Below are 17,962 nucleotides of genomic sequence, written 5' to 3'. Positions count from 1 at the left end.
TCAAGACACAAATACTGACTAAGAATGTATTTCATCTGAAGACATTTGGATAAAAAACTAGCTAGAATGAAGTAAATAATTACACCAGGTGCTACAATAACTTTACAAATTAAGCACCATTTGGAAATGCTACTTATTGGGCGTTTAGAAAACCCATTAGATTTATGACATGTTCATAAAATGATATTACTTGATTTCTGTCAGTTACATTTGAAATATTCTGCTTGCTTTATATGCTGCTTTGTTTTGATTGGTCTGCCATTTCGCCTCATTACTTTGTGACGTCACATTTATTGGCGTCGTATTTATTTTAAAGTATTTTAAAAAAGTATTTTCCTGCAACATTTATCCCTTCGGAATAAGTTTTTTTAAAATCCGGCCAAATTATTAACATTCGAAGAAATCTCATCACGGGAGAAAAGCTGAATATGTTTATTATATTTTTGAATAGTTAATAAAAAACATTTCTTTTTATATATTTTATTTAAAAAAGCTCCAGTAGTTATTGTGCGAACATTTTTGATTTTGTCATGGATTACTTTTTTTCTGTGATTAGGTATATGTTTAATTTTTATTTAGTATTTATGGTTATTGTACATCTTTAAATTTTAGGTTTTGCTTAAGTTCTATTGTTTTGTCTATATTTATTATAGTATATTATGTAAATACAGCAATTAACGCATTAAAATACGATAAAACCTTTGTGGGGTTATTATTCCATTCCTTTTTACAGATCCACAGAACATTCAAAAATTAAAGTAATACCACTTCCTTTAAAATTATTCATTCCATGTTAATGGTAATCAGTAATTATTTTTTTCCTTTTCCCTTTCTTTTTTAAAGTTAGTACTTGACGAAATATGTACATCTCCGTCTCGCTTATACTACCGTTGGAAAATATAAATTCATTTAAAATTAACTGCTTGGAGCAATTTTCTCTGTCCTTTCCTTTCTCACATTTTATACAGGAAAAAATTCGTACATCATCGTCTGACAATACGAATGAAAATAGTAATTACTAATCGCTAGTTATTTGACTATCGACTGTTTCGACTGTTCGCAGTGCAACGCTACTTTCATTTGTGATTTGGTTGTGAGGCTTCCCTATACATTCTTTTATCGTATTAAAATAAAATTATAAAAGCATTACATAAAATATTAAAAAATTGTAATTGTGTCAATAAAGGAACTCTATATTTTGAGACACTCCATTTTATCAGCTTGTAGCTTTTTGGATGTTCAATTTTTTAATTACTTTCCTTAATGTTTTTTTTAAGCAATAAATATCTTGTACAACCTTTGGATAGTAAAAATATTGTTGGGTTCTTCAATTAACTCCAACAAAATACCTAAAATTCGAGCCTAAAATATTAGGAACTATAAATAGTTATAGTGTTGGTATAAGGAATTCTATTTAAACTTCAGTAACTTATACACGTATAACTAGTAACTTATATAATTTTTTTCTCATTGTTATCTAGTATAGTGACGAAGGCTTTTTGGAAACCATAGTGGTACATCGCTAGTATTGGGATATGTTTGATGATCCATATTCGCATATAGTTTTGTAGGTTTAAATACCATCGAACCACTGACCACTTGGAGGCTTGCATCAGAGCTTGTGCGATCATCACTATGCATTTCTCCCGAATCGACAGCTTCTTGTATTCGTCCTCTTCCTGCTCATTTGACAGCAAACATCGCAGATAATATAAAACTGCGTTATAGTTCAGCATTGGGGAAACAGGACGCAGACCGTCGATAACATATCGACTCATTTGCAGGATATCAAGATGGTTCTGTCGAATGTTGGGCAGATACACCTTTTCGACCATTTTGGCGCACTTTGCTGTAGCTTCTTCAACGGATCCGCTACATAAATTGAACCTGAAACCAGTTAGTTTATTAATATCTAATTAATTTTTATGACATGGCTGACGGAAATAATAATTAACAGTTCAAACATATAGATGGAAAATTAATTTTTTTAGAAAGTGTCTTCTGCGCGACGTCAAAGGTTTAATTATATATTATGTACAATTAAACAAAAAATTGCTGAAAAGGGAAAACTGCGAAGGACATGACAACAAATAAGAACACAAGAAAACAAGAGAATATTCAACAAGGCAACAAAAGAGGCGAAAGAGTTAATAAATAACGAACAAAATCAAGGAATTCAAAAATATTTATAAAATTTAACGCCAACTGATGAAATATTCCCATATTGTCTCTGGAAATATTAAAAAAACATCAACAACATAATCTACCCATTAAAATTTATAATTATACCTGAGTTAGGAATGATAAAGATAAAGCGAATAAAAAAGATACAGTTTTCTCTAAAAACTTTATAAAAGTATTTAATCCGTACCCGTCTGAATTATCCGCAACAGAAAAATATAACTTAGTTAACTTTCTAAACATTCCGTTACAAATAGATTTTCTATATGAGAAATTTAGTGTTAAGGAAAAGTCCAAGGTTTTGACTTAATTACTGGAATAATCTTAAAAGAGCTCTCTGAAAAGTGTATGAAATTTACAACGTTTATATTTAATCCGATGTTAAGGCCTAATTACTTTCCTAGCACTTGGAAAGTGGCTGAAATCATCATGATCCTTAAACCAAGGGAAAAATCAGAAGATGCCTTCTCTTACTGTCCTATAAGCCTCTCACTTGTGATCTCTAAAATTTTTGAAAAACTATACATTATAATACTCAAAATAATCTTAGAAGAGAAAAATATTATTCCATACCATCAATTTGGCTTCCGTAGTAAACACGGAACAACAGAACAAATACGTAAATTAGTCAACAAAGTTAATAAAAACCTAAATGATAAAATTATTGCTCTGCTGCACACTCGACTGCATGTTAAATTGAAAAAGCTTTTGCCCCATCGCACTTTCAATTGCTGAAATCGTACTTCACAGACAGACATAACATATGCTGACGATACAGCGGTTTTACCATCATACAAGGACCCATATCAGCCACAAGAAACCTCCAACTTCATCTTAACAAAGTCTACCCATGTGACATTCACCCTTTGCAGAAGAACTTGTCCTTGCTGTACAAAAAAAATTATAAACTTTGCCTCAAGCAGACAACGTTAAATATCTGGGAATGCATTTTGATGGACGTTTAACATGGAAAAAAAAACATTTAGTGACAAAACGCAAGCACCTTAGGCTTAAACTAAATCAAATGTATTGGATAATCTAAATTATTCTTGGGTAACAAGATTTTGCTGTATATAAGTCAACACTTAGGCCCATTTGGACCTATGGTATTGAACTGTGGGGTACTACTAGCAAATCTAACATAGATATCTTCCAGAGGTTCCAGAATAAAGTGTTGCGACTCATCGTCGATGACTCATATTACGTCTCCAACAAACTAATTCAGTGCAATATCCCTTTAGAATCCATAATGAGTGTGATTGGAAGTGTTAGTGCAAAGTACTCTGAAAGGCTGTTAGTGCATTCCAATGCACTCGCCAAACAGTTAAATGTGCGCGATGGCAGTGAAGTGTGTAGGCTCAAATGTAAACTCCTATACGAACTGATTAACAGACACATAGAGTGAGATATAATAATCTCTAGAATTAGTTAAAATAGTCTTTAGAATAAGTTAGGATAGAGTTTAGAATAAGTTAGAATAGTATCTTGAATAAGATTTAGATAATAAGTTTGTACAGCAGATCACTGAAACGATCTTGTAAATGTCAGTAGAGTTATATTGTATAACGAAAATCATATTATAATACTTATTGCCCACGGGCAGATTGTTGAAGTTCTAAGAAATTAATTAAAATGAAAAAAAGAAAGTGTCTTCTAGTGGTGAAAATGCGTTTTCTACATATTAAATGTCCTCGACGGAAACAATATATAGAACCAAAATAAGTCGATCACTTGATAAAAACGTAAATCTTCATGAAAAAAAGACAACAGGTATCCTCTCAAGAGATCTTTGTTTGCAATTTAAAGCGAATTCATTTTAATGTCTGTTAAATAAAGTTATTTTTTACGAATTAATTCTGAACGAGTCCAGAGCGTAAGTAAAAGAAATTGGAGACCTTGAATGAATTTTAAATGTAAAAAAGTAATGAAGATGAACGTATTAGTGTTCAGTAACTTTCTTAGTAAGGGGAATTAAAATCAGTTTACATGTCATTACCATTTCCAATTCAATTTTGTTATATGATATACGATATATAGTCTGTTCAAAGTTAATTTGTACATACGTCACCTAAATTTATGGAGTCGAAACGTCGCAATATTTCCGCATCAACTCCGAGTTTTAGTTCAGTTTGGCTTTGACATACAACAAAATTCTAATCTAAATAAATTATTTGAACACAAATGTTATCAAATATAATTTACTTTAATGTTATAGTTCATATAAGTACTGTAGTTTATTATACAGTTACAATAATGTTCAATTATTTTATTTAGATTAGAATTTTGTTGTATGTCAAAGCCAAACTGATCTAAAACTCAGAGTTGATGCGGCAACATTGCCACGTTTTGAGGTCACAAATTTAGATGACGTATGTACAAAATAACTTTATATAATATAATATTTATACAGTAATACACTTACGTTATTTTTCACTAAACTATATGTTTTCACCAAATTTTACTTTATACAAAATTATGCATAATAGTTTATGTATGATTTTTAGTTAATATTTTAATTCTTGTTATTCTTATTTTATTTTTATTACGAATGTGTAGCTTAATTTTAGTTTAAAGTTTATAGAATTTTACAAGAAATAGTGACAATTACATGCTTTCTGTCAAGAAACTTTGTTACGAGAAAAAACGTAGACAAGAAAAAGATTTCAAAGCTAAGGCATGATTTTTAAACGTGCATGCAGAGAGTGTGGTTAAAATATTGAAGAAATTATTAGAGATTAATGGATGACATAATAAAGAAATGTCAAGTAGAACAAGCAGGATATATATATATATATATATATATATATATATATATATATATCGTCTATTCAAAGTTTTTTGTACATACGTTATCAAAATGTTTAATGTATTGTGTGTCACAATTTGTAAATTCCTTTTAGAATCAGACAATATTTTCCTTCTCATTTTATTCTAGTTAAACAGAGACACAATCCTGTCTGATTAGTTCGAACACGTGCAAAATTTTTGAAAGCAATAGTGATAAGAGGTTATAACTCTAACCTATAAACTATTGAGGCTGTATAATTAACTGTAGTTTTTAGATGGACTACGATGATAACATAAATTATATTTGATAACATTTTTGTTCAATTATTTTATTTAGATTTGAATTTTGTTGTATGTCAAAGCCAAACTGAACTAAAACTTAGAGTTGATGCGGCAACATTGCGACGTTTTGATGTCACAAATTTAAATGAGGTATGTATAAAATAACTTTGAACAGACTATAGGTTATAACTCTTTAAAAACATAAAAAATAGAAATGTTGGTGGAGCTCTTGCAGATGATGTATTAATCAATAATAATCATTATTTAAATTATTTTTAATAAACCTTTAAAATTAAAATATTAGTAATAAAAAATTAGTTTTAAAGGTTTAGTACATTTTGGTGCTTAATTTTAAAGATTCATTAAAATATCGATATTTTTCATAATTGTTGCAAAAAATATGTATATATTTTTCTCCTATATATGGATTTTAAAATATCGATATATTGAAATATATAGAATAGAAAGACTGATACACATTCTACCAATGTTTCCACAATTTGTATGACCCATCAATGATTATTTAGTGTTTCCAAAGCACTTGAGTGGATCATTTTGAGTATTTTACACATTGAGTAGTTTTACTAAGTTAACGAAACGTAAGAAGCTACAGAAAAAGCTGAACACTAACAACCTGTTCCTGCTTGAATCTACCCCTTCAGTGGTTAGTTAAATTATTCAATTGTCGATCTTGAACGTGACATTAAAATACTATTGATTATTGCAGTGGAAAATAATTGTAATGAAGTAAGTCAGTAGGGAAAGTAGAAAGAGAGAGACTTGTGGATTCATTAGTTCTAAAGTATGCTGTGGTTTAAAATCAACTGAAATTTATTTAGAAAATATTTTTATGTAAGATACAGTTTGCAGTTTTATATAGATATTTGCAGATATATGGATCCAATATATAGCTCTGAATGTAAAGCAAAATTACTAAATATGATGACAGTGAAACATTTGGACAATTAAGGAGGGTAACCCAAACAACTGAAGAATTTTGTGAACTATTAGATGCTATAAAAGAAACTAACGTTGCCTTAGGGCGTTGGTAACGATGACTAGCAACATTTTATTCTGGAATCTCTGGAGGATATCTATGTTAGATTTGCTAGTAGTATCCCATAGTTCAATACCATAGGTCCAAATAGGCCTAAGAATTGAATTATACAGCTAAACTTTGTTAATTAATAATTTAGATATACGCCCTATCAGCCAATACATTTGGTTTAATTTAAGCTCAAGCTGTTTGCGTCTTGTCACTGTTTTTTCTATGACAAACGTCGTCTGCTTGCTGAAGTTCATGATTATTCAGTTTTACTGAGGGACATGTTCTTCTATAAAGGGTGAATGTCACATGGGTGAATTTTGTCTCATTTACTTTGATACGCCACGTTTTCAATCACAATTCGACTTTGTTAAGATGATGTTGGAGGTTTCTTATGGCTGATATTGGATCCTCGTGTGATGATAAAATCGCTGTATAGTCAGCATGTGTTGTAACAGTAGTGTTTCTTGAGGTCGGTAGGTCAGTTGTATACAATAGATGTAACAATGGACCAGGAACACTGCCTTGCGGAGTACCCGAATATATTGGGCGTAGGACATATTCGTCACCATGTTTGACAATAAAATGTCTGTCTGTGAGGTACGATTTCAGCAGTTGAAAGTGCGTTTTGTCACTGTTTTCTCCATGTCAAACATCGTCTGCTTGTGGAAGTTCATGATAATTCAATTTTACTGAGGGACATGTTCTTCTACAAAGGGTGAATGTCACATGGGTGGATTTTGTCTCATTTACTTTGATAGGCCACGTTTTCAATCACAATTCGACTTTGTTAAGATGAAGTTGGAGGTTTCTTATGGCTGATATTGGATCCTCGTGTGATGATAAAACCGTTGTATAGTCAGCATATGTTGCAACAGTAGTGTTTATTGAGGTCGGTAGGTCAGTTGTATACAATAGATGTAACAATGGGCCAGGAACACTGCCTTGCGGAGTACCCGAATATATTGGGCGTAGGTCGTATTGGTCACCCTGTTTGACAATAAAATGTCTGTCTGTGAGGTACGATTTCAGCAGTTGAAAGTGCATATGGGCAAACATTTTTTCAAGTTAAGTGAAGTGAGATGAATGACAATAAGAAAATACTGTTAATCTACACAACGAATAAAGTTAACAAAAAAGGTTCACAGATAGAAACAATGGAAACTCACAAGTTACGAAATGAAATTATGATAAAAAAATACGCAGAAATATTAAGCATCAAATTTGACAGAAAGATGAACAATTTTGGCGGTATTAATAAAAAAAATTGATCAAAAACAAATAGCACGGTGAATAGCAAATGATAGTGAAAAAATAATCACAGAAACAAAACAATAGAAGAAAATCTGGTGAAACTTTTTGAATGAACTGTCAACTGCAAACTATGAAACATATAAGAGAAGCAGGAGCAAAACGAATGATATATGAAACAGAAAAAAAAACATCGAGGCAATTTGGTGGGACGGTGTAAACAGTAAGGAAACCCTAAAACCCTTTAACAAAGTTTTAAAAATTGCATAAGAGAATAATCTTATAGTAGTGAACAAAAGATAATAAAGGAGACTTACTATTAAAAGATGAAAAAATGAAGATGCGAGATGGAATTGTTTTGCCTAAAGGAATCGACACACCATGACACAGTGAGAGTACAGAGGAGATTACATTTGAACAGTTACTGGGTGTACTAGAAAAAGAACAAGAGAAATGAGAACTGAGAAGCACTAAGTTAAGATAAAATAGCTGCTCTGTTTGCAGAAATACCAACTTTTAAAGTCGTTACCTATCTTCTATCCCTAATATATGTCCAATTATCCTCCAAAAATGAACGAATCCTTCGAAATCTTCCTTGGTAGTGTTGTGTACTCCAACCTTCTCACTTCTGAGCAATACATAACCGACAAACCCAAACTGAGTTAGAGCCATATCCTTCTGAGAGATCCTGGGCATCTTGGCTTTGTTGCTGCTGGCGCTGGCTGCGTTGTGCATTCTCTTCACGCTTTTTATCGACCTCCATACCCTAAAACCTTAGCGTGTATGATTTCTTTGATGTTATTGAGTTGACCTTAAACACTCACCTGGAGTTTGGGGAAAAATCCGATTCGTACCATGTATAAACGTGAAATGTGGTCTGCAGGTACCGCCTGTAGGCGGTGTAGTTACTGCTGGATTTGTCCGTATGTATTAAAATTTTCAATATGGACGGTACCGTCAGAACCGTTAGAAGGCCAAGTATATTTCCGGTATTTATTGAGTTGCTATAGTAATAATAAAACTTCTTTGCCCTAAAACGAATAAATATATTAGGACCAAGCTCTCATTTTAGTTGAAAATATAACTTTTTTAGTAGTTCTTCGTTATAATATTTAGGTAAAATGTTTCCCTCCTCAAATGAGCTGGCTGTATCATCACAAGGGATGTTGGCTCCTTCTTTCAGTAAATTATTTATATATTCATCGGCTAGAAAAGACGATATTAAATTGTGTTGATATTAATTTGTTACATACCTATTTCTGCTGGTGTTGCCATAACTATGGTTTTCCCCTAGTTTAACGAAAAATACCAATTAACCTAAAACAAAGTATAAATATATTAAAATGTTTAAATTAATTCATATTTATAGCATTCCTAGACGTCTCACAGGCTTTTGACTGGGTATGGCATTTGAGATTAACATACAAAGTGAGCAAACACAGCGGAATTACGGTCCACTGATGGAATCATATATTTTCGAAAGAAAATTTAGAGTCTTTCATGAAAGGGCATTCTCAACACTTAAACCTATTTCGGCTGGAATTCCGCAGGGTAGTGTCTTGGGGCCACTACTATATCTGCTCTATGCTACTGATATATCAACAGCAAAAGAAACAGTAAATGGAACATTTGTCGACGACACAGTTATCATGGCAAAAGATGAATCTCTATCTAAGGCTGTAGAAAATGTACAAGAAGTGGTCAACAAGATCTACAAATGGATTAGAGACTGGGAAATATAGCTTAATAGCACCAAATCTGTCCGTTTTAATTTTGCGTTGCGACAAAATGACAAAACCCTAATTATATCACTTGATTGATTCCTCAAGCAGAATCAACTAAATACCTTGGAATATATCTCGATGGTACGTTAAACTGAAAACATCATGTTAGATAAAAAGCACAACAGATTAGACTCAAAGTGAAGTAACTGTACGGGTTAGTCGGAAGATACTTTCAACTTGGTTTAAAATTAAAGATATTGGCTTATCAGTGAATCATAAAGCGAATTTGGACCTATGGCGTGCAAATATGGGGTTGCACTAAAAGATCAAATCAATTAGTAATCCAACGTACCCAAATAAAGTTTTGCTGTTAATTAGTAATACTTATTGCTACGTAATCAACGAAGTGCTGCACGATGACCTCGAAATCAAATGGATACATGAAGTGATCTAGGATTTCGCCTTCAAACATGAAATAAGGTTGCTAAATCATAGCAACGTGGAAACAATACAGGACATATACTGGACAATAAGCAGGAAATTAGAAGATTGAAGCAAAGAAAACCACACGAACTTGTCTAGTGTATAAGTGTATTCTTAACTTTAGCTTAAGTGTATTAGTTTTATTTTAATTTGGGAAATACATGCTGATGTACCATTCTGTATATTAATACAAGTAAAATAGAACAATAGTAATAAATTAATTTGTAAATTAAGATTGTACTTAACCATGTCTAATGTAAGATGTAATTAATAAAAGAAATATTTTTAACATAATTAAAATAACCGTAAAATTTACTCATTCTACTCTCTTCTAGTCCATTGTCTTTCTTATTTTGGATGCCAAAATTGACTGTATTTCAACTTTTCAAGCAACTCCTCATAAATTGTTTCGTTTAATTATCATCGTTATTAGGGAAAAAATGTGATGCTGATAGAAAATTGCGAATACTTGAAGGTTGTGTTGCGGAGATTGGTGGTACTTTCTTTTAAATAGGGACAAGGAACAAGTATTAATAAGTCTTATAAATGAAATGAAAATATTTGCTTATTTAGACCAAGAAAATATTCTATCCAATACAAATTTTTCCAACAAAAATTCGAATTATCCAATAGTCATATATATATATACATATATATTATATTGAATTTTATTTAATAAATTTATTTCATTTTTATTTATTTACAATGTTACTAATATTTAACTATTAATTAATAATTAAGGGATTTTTGATTAGTTTAGCGATTTATATCAGGAAATAACAGGAACTAAATAATTTTTTGAAAAAAAAGTTATATATTAAAATACATTATTTCCCTAACAGAAAGAGAAGTTTTTACCATCCATTTTGTACATATCGTCTGTAAACATATATTTTTTTGGATTTATAGTTAATGTTATTGCATTAAAAATTAATAAACACCTTTTAATGTTTTGATTTTACCTGTCAGGAAATTTTTCATTTATTTTCCTTATTCTCAATATCTTGTCTCTTAGACCTTCAACTAAATATATACCTTGTTGTACTGGTCTTGTATCTTCAGTCAATAATCTCCCAAGGGCTCCGTTTATATTCGAGAACGAAATCGTCACTTTCAAATCTTCAAAAACAATATTTACGTGCTAAAATCTAATAAAGCTCGTACATATTAGGATAACTAGCTAGTCACGACTTCGCATAAGCAATTTTTCTTGGATCAAATTATACCAAAAGTAACACTTTCAGGAAATTGTTACTGTTGGTATTTCATCCATTTATGTTTTCAGTTAAAACATTCGCGGTTAGTTCCAATTAAAATGTATAACCACAATATATCATTGATATAGATCTATGTAAAACAATAAATTAACAAAATATACTATGAATTAATAAGTATCTATATATAATGCTGAATATAAAAGTGTATTTTAGGCTATAAAATCGTATATCTAGTAAAATTTATCCAATAGAGCGCTTTTGGGAAATAGGTAATAGTTGAAATATTCGTACACAGAGGTTATATATAGTTACTATTCATTGAAATGGAAATTCAGAAGGTCAAATTTTATTTTTTTACTTTCGAAAAGGTGAAAAATACATTCAAATTCATCAAAGGATCGTTGAGAATTGTATAGAGTTAAGTATTATATTGTTATTTGTTCTATACTGCTTAGATATCAGGTTTCAATAGTAGATAATAACGGATAAGTTATATAGTATAATATCGTCAAATCATCTGACATATGTGGAAATTTATTCCAGATAAGATCAATTATCTATTATTTATTTTAAATTTACAAATTGGATTCAATCTCATAGTAAATTCATTATATTTTGATTAAAATTAACGCGAAAATAAAATTTAAAAAATATCACTCCATGTGCTCTGTGTGAGTAAGGAAATTGATCAGGAAACATTCAAATTCGGCTCAATTGAATATTAGAAAACAAGGCTTAAAAGTACCTTACAAATGTATGAACAAGCTGGAATAAATGATGGCTCTGACATGATAATGGGCATTGATAAAATATACGAAATTTATACAAGTTATGAGTGTTTTTGATAGTTTAGGAATAGGAATCAAATTATAAAGAAGCTGTGTAAAGATGGCAAGCTTTAAAACTTAAGGAGCAAATATATATGAATACATATATTATATTTGTTATATAATAATATAATAGTTAATAATATATAATTGTTATACTATATAATATATAATATATATAAATTTTCTGAAATATAAGTTAATTTACAAAAACTGGCAAGGTGGCAAAATCAAATTTTAGTGCACATGCCAGGCGTCACTACGAGTAGACCTATGAGTGGTTTAATATTATCAAAATTTGACTATGTTAACCGTACAAAAAATACTGATCTATTCATATTTTTGATATTAAATATTTCCGTCAAAATATTGTTAATATTCCATAAAATACTTCAAATAATAGTTTAGGACTAATTTTATTTAGTCTTACAATATTGAGATATTCTGAAAAAAACCCTAAGTATTTTCGCATGACAAATATTTCTTTGGAAATATTCCTATACACTGTGGTCTTTATTAAAGCAAGATAGTTTGAACTTTAATCATTATATATAATTTATTTGCTAAACAAAATAGTTGCGTGCTAATCGAAGCTTCATATTACGTCTTTAATGAAGTGATATCTCTTAAAAACCAATAACAGATATAATTTAAATTGTGACTGTTAAGTACCTGGAAAAAGTGTTAATGCACCCAATGGACTTGACAATCAGCTCGATGTTAGTGATAATGATTGAAAACGTTTATAACGATCCCATCTAAGTAATGTTCATATATAGATTTTAGATCAAGATTTTTAATAAAATATTTTACACAGTTACTTACACACGTTATTTATATAATATTTATCAAAAAATAATACTTATTATTCATTAGGCTGACTATTGAACCACTAACGGTAATAACGATTATATAGAACATGAGATACTAATTCACAAAATTAAAAGGGAAAATAGTAATATCAGGAAATGTCTGAAACTTTTGATAATTGAAAAAAAAGTTTTCAAAATTGGAGGTTGTTTTAAGATAGTGGAAAATTCTAGTAATACCACTTTTCTCACTATTCATGATTTTAATCATCTATACCTATTTCAGAAAATAAAATATTATTATTGAAACTCTTAAGGCAAATAATAAGGATAAACATACGCTATTTGGAGGGAAAAGATCACTTCTGTTGGGGGCCATTTTCTGGAGGCGAATTCGTATCTTTTATCGCACTTTTAAGAGTTGCTTTAGTCAAAAAATTCAAAGCTTTTTTGTACATCGTCATCAAGATGTTTAACGTATTGCCTGCCGAAATTTGTAAATTCGTTTTAGAATCAGACAATATTTTCCTTTTTATTTTATTCTAATTAAAATTGACCCAATGCTGCCTGATTAGTTCGAACGCGTAAACGAATGAGCCTGTCCGGTTATCAGACGTATGCAAAATTCTTGAAGGTAATAGTGATAAGGGGTTATAACTAGTGTTGGGAACAATCGACTGAAAGCGACTATCGACTGTTCAGTAATTGACTACTTTTTACTATCGAGTATTTCAGTCGCTATTTTTGGTTCGACTGTTTTTACTAGTAACTGTTTTCAGTCGCTTTTTCGATCCGACTGATTTCATTACTATTTACTATCGACTGTTTCACTCGTTTATTTTAGTTACTATTTTCGGTTCTACTAGTTCATTCGACTGATTTTTAACGTTCTGGCCTTCCGTCCTAGTCGCGACCTTGAAAGTAATGCGCCGAATTTATGCTTATATAGATTTATATGTAATATATGTGGTTTTGTTTTTTTTTGCAGTTTGCTTGTAAATAACTATATATTGTAAATTAGTATAGCAGCATTTTGGAACGCTAGTTTTCGAGGGCAAAAAAATTAAATTGTAAATGATAAATAGTAGATACTTTTGATTGGCATAATAGGTAATACTTTTTTGATAAACTTTCACGATTTTTGTTCAAGCCTCTTGTTTGTCGAAACTTTTTTCCTAAAATATTGAAAACTAAAATTAGGTTCCAAGGGTTTCAGAAATTGCAGAGATCCAAAAGATTTGACATTTTTTGTACAGTAGCAGTTATTAAATTTATTTTAAAAATATTAACGATAAAGAGGTGAATAAAGTATATTAAATATTTGTAATAAATACATTTTCTGATAGGAAAACTCTAATTTCATATTTTGTTGGCTATTAAGAAGAGCACCACAGCCTTTATTTGTTAACGAATGGACTATCTTAACAGAGTGTGTTCAACTTTTAAAACCCATTGAAATAATGGTCACCGAGTTATCTGGTGAAAGATATCCCAACGATGTCTTTTATTGTATGGTCAATAAGAGGACTGCAAGATTCCATCAAATCCAGGATTTTAACAAGTGAATGGGGAAAAATATAACAAAATTGTCTATTAGATGTCATCAATAAAAGACTGGCAATTTTAGAAATGAATTCGATATGCGGGAAATCCATATTTTTAGATCTTAGATTTAAAAAAGCAGGATTTGGTATTGCAAATAATGCTTAGGCGATAGAAAAAGTTATCACAAAAGAGGTATCTTCCATTCTAAATTCAAAAAATACAAATATAGTTCCGCAATTCGAAATTCAACACAAAACTACTGACCAAGGATGTATTGACATCTGAAGATATTTTGATTCAAAAAATGGCTAGAATAAAAGAAGTAATTACTCCAAGTACTGCAGCAACTGTACAGATTTAGCAGTATTTGGAAATTTCATTTATTGGGCGTTTAGAAAACCCATTGGATTTTTAGCAAACCCATAAAATGAAACTACCTGAATTATATCAGTTACACGTTAAATATTCCTCTATACTCAAAATCTTATCCTCTATTTTTCAAAATCTATTTTTGATTATTTTTGATCTATTTTGAATCTTATCCTCTATTTAATATTTCAAAATCACGGGAGAAAAGTTGAACATGATAATATTCACAGTAATTTAAAAATATTTCTGTTCAAAAATAAATAAAACTTTAATTTAAAAAGGGTCTGGCAGTTATTGTACGATCATTTTTAGATTCATCATGGATTAGATTTTTCATTGATTAGGTATTCGTTTACATTTTATTTAATAGTTATGGTTATTGAACATCATTAGTTCTTAGTTCTTTCTTATTTAAAAATAGCAATTAACACATTAAAACACGATAAAACATTTGTGGTGTTATTATTCCATTCCTTTTTACACATCCACAGAACATTCAGTATAAAAGTAATCCTACTTCCTTTAAAATGATATTATTTATTACATGATAATAGAAATTAGTAATTTTTTTTCCTTTCTTTTTTAAAGTTATCACGTGAATTAATATATATACATCTCTGTCTCGTTTATACTACCATTGGAGAATAGACATTTAAAATTAACTGCTCCAAGCATTTATCTCCGTCCTTTCCTATCTCACATTTTATACAGACAAAAATTCATACATGTTCGTCTGACATCACGAATGGAAAAACAGTCGAACCGTGCATTTGTAATATAGTAATTACTATTTTCAGTCGCTATTTTTTTGACTATTGACTGTTTCGACTGTTTTGCGACTATCGACTGTTTCGACTGTTTTCAGTCGATAGTTCCCAACGTTAGTTATAACTCTAACTTATAAACTATTGTCGCTGAATAATTAACTATAGTTTTTAGATGTACCATAATGTTAAAAACATTATATTTGATAACATTTTTGTTGAATTATTTTATTTAGATTAGTATTTTGTTGTATGTCAAAGCCCAACTGAACTAAAACTCAGAGTTGATGCGGTAACATTGCGGCGTTTTGATGTCACTAATTTAAATGACGTATGTACAAAATAATTTTGAATAGATTATATATATTTTTTATTTTTATATTAAGTAAATTTTGGTGAAAATATTATTGAAATTCCATTGCAATACGTGTATGAAAATGTATGGAAATATTTAAGAGAACTTACTCTTATATAATTTATTGATATCCCTGCATTTGTTATGATAATAAACAAATCTGAGCGATATACCAATTTCTTACACGTGGTTAAATATACGTAGCAGCCAGTAAATCATTTCGATCAAGTTTATTTAGCAAATGATGAAAGAATTTGTACAAATATAATTGTTTAAAGTTTTGAATAAATACATCTTAAATTATTTGTTAAAGAATATTATTTTTTAGTTTGTTATTTATAAGTTTATTTAATCAAATAATAACTTTAAAAAAATTGAGAAAGGGTTGTATAAAAAATAAATACAAAAAAGTTAATTTTGCCTTTTCCATTTTTTCATTAAATTTTTAATTTTAATAGGTATTACAGGGAAGTAAGACACTTGATGAAAGTGAAATACGAATAGTTACACGTTGGCAGACAACAATATCGATGTATACAGCACTAGCTTAAGAAATATAATAAATTCTAAGTAATATATGCAATAATTATTACCTTTTTACAAAGAAAGCTTAATTAACTTAATAAATGTTGACCACTGCGCGATCACAAAGAACTATTGAACACAAAGAACTTTACTTAAGCAAATCATATCTTAAATAGATAAAGCACAATACGATAACATATATTTCCTGATTGGAAAATTTTACTTGAGGACATAATAATTGCATATTAACAAAGATACTCACCATGCAATTGTTTCACGGTCGTTGCAACAGAAATCAATCTGTATAACGCAACAGAACTGTCTAAATACCTAGTTCGTTCACGAGTTGGCCGTTAGCGAGATGGCTACGGAAGGAAGGAATTACAAGGGCGATTTAAAACGTTATTTGTTCGACTAACAGGTGAACTGAAAAATCCCCGGCCTACCATAGTAAAACACATTTTTTTGGTAAAATTAGTATTTTTTATTCAATATAATTCCCTTCAAGGGTGATACCCATTCTTATGAGGTCTGAAAATAGGAAGTAGCTGCTGGGGCCAGATCTGGAGAATACGGTGGATGAGGAATCAATTCGAAGCTGAATGTATGGATTTTTGCCATCGTTTTCACTGATTTGTGACACGATGCAATGCCTTGGTGAAACAGCACTTTCTTTTTCTTCACGTGCGGCCGTTTTTCGGCGATTTAGTCCTTCAAAAAGTTTTTTTTTGAAAAGTTTTTAATAATAGACTAAAAATAAAAGCGGAGGTCGCGCGTTCGATTCCCGGCGGCGATACTAACTTTTTGTTGTTGTTTAGTTAGGACATTTGTCAAATCACATTGGCTAGGTAGCGGACCCCGGAACCTGGAGCGTCCCTTATTTTCAATAATTATTTCTTTATTCCAATTTTTCCTCATACGCACATAAATAGTACTACCAAGCAATGAATTCCTTACGACCAGTTAATCAAAAATGTTGTTTGAGTGGTGATTCGTCGTTTGCTTGAAGCTATCCGTCCATGAAGATGCCAAGATTATTATGAGGTGACAAACTCTTGATTTTACCCTTATACAGAATTTATTCTTCCATTTTTTCCATTAAATTCAATTCATATCATTCCGCACAAGGCAGGTACATTGGGGACGTAGTTCATAAACATCGTCTGGTTGCATACTGTTTTACAAAATCAGCCAAAAAGAATTCTTGTAGGCTACAGAAGGTTTTTTGTTTCAGTAGTATTGGAATAATTTATAAAACATTGAAGTAAGTTAAACAGATATTTTAAGGGCAATTTTAGATAACCTTAGATAGAATTATGTTCTTATCAGAGTTTGTCAAAATATGGAAAATCTTAATAGAAACATAGGCAACATTGCTAATTTTAGAGGTTTCTAACGTGATGTCGTAAATTAACCTATTTTTTAGGCTTATTTAGCAATTAGCAAAAACGCTGCCTAACCCTACGAGTTAGATCAAATTAATGTACTACAGTATTGTACACCATAAAAAGGTCTACAAAAAAGTCCGCGATGGTATATGTTTATCTTTTAGGGATAACCCACATTAACCATTTTTATTGTTTACTTTTTACGTGAGAAAATGGCTTATTTACGAAGCTATTTTAAGCAATACGGCATTAATCCTTATCGAATTAAGTACCTTAAATACAGTGTGCAATTAATATAGATCAATATGGTTCCTTACAGCATGTAAATTAAACAAATATTTTCGGAGATATTACAAATTTAAAATTTGCGTTTAAAAATGTGTAATGTAATAAAAATTGTATGAATTTAG

General features: G+C 30.3%; 1 protein-coding gene across 2 annotated transcripts; it reads right to left on the bottom strand.

Moving 5' to 3' along the window:
- Window positions 1–463: 463 nt before the first annotated feature.
- Window positions 464–16,528, bottom strand: LOC143201385 (uncharacterized). 2 transcript variants are annotated; one of them, XM_076412401.1, is made up of 6 exons: window positions 16,427–16,528; window positions 8,800–8,863; window positions 8,632–8,752; window positions 8,371–8,577; window positions 8,076–8,312; window positions 464–1,887 (listed from the first exon to the last, which is right to left on the bottom strand). In XM_076412401.1, exons 2-6 carry the CDS (start codon window positions 8,819–8,821, stop codon window positions 1,452–1,454), a joined length of 1,023 nt encoding a protein of 340 aa, XP_076268516.1. In that variant the 5' UTR covers window positions 8,822–8,863; window positions 16,427–16,528; the 3' UTR covers window positions 464–1,451. The 2 variants fall into 2 exon arrangements, with proteins under 2 accessions (XP_076268516.1, XP_076268515.1); XM_076412400.1 differs by lacking the exon at window positions 16,427–16,528 and adding an exon at window positions 16,233–16,403.
- Between the last annotated feature and the right edge of the window lie 1,434 nt (window positions 16,529–17,962).

Source organism: Rhynchophorus ferrugineus, unplaced genomic scaffold (genome assembly GCF_030347505.1).
Source record: "Rhynchophorus ferrugineus isolate W39M unplaced genomic scaffold, kcgeb_rfMv2 rfM8, whole genome shotgun sequence".
Taxonomy (NCBI): Eukaryota; Metazoa; Arthropoda; class Insecta; order Coleoptera; family Curculionidae; genus Rhynchophorus; species Rhynchophorus ferrugineus.
This window is presented reverse-complemented; position numbering and strand designations above follow the sequence as displayed.

Bases quoted from the DNA above. Each gene is read 5' to 3' on its own strand.
- LOC143201385 (XM_076412401.1), bottom strand. From the start codon at position 8,821: ATGGCAACACCAGCAGAAATAG. The intron at 8,313-8,370 runs GTGAGTGTTTAA...CTAAGGTTTTAG, and splicing joins GATTTTTCCCCAAACTCCAG to GGTATGGAGGTCGATAAAAA. The intron at 1,888-8,075 runs GTAACGACTTTA...AACTGGTTTCAG, and splicing joins ATATTAGGGATAGAAGATAG to GTTCAATTTATGTAGCGGAT.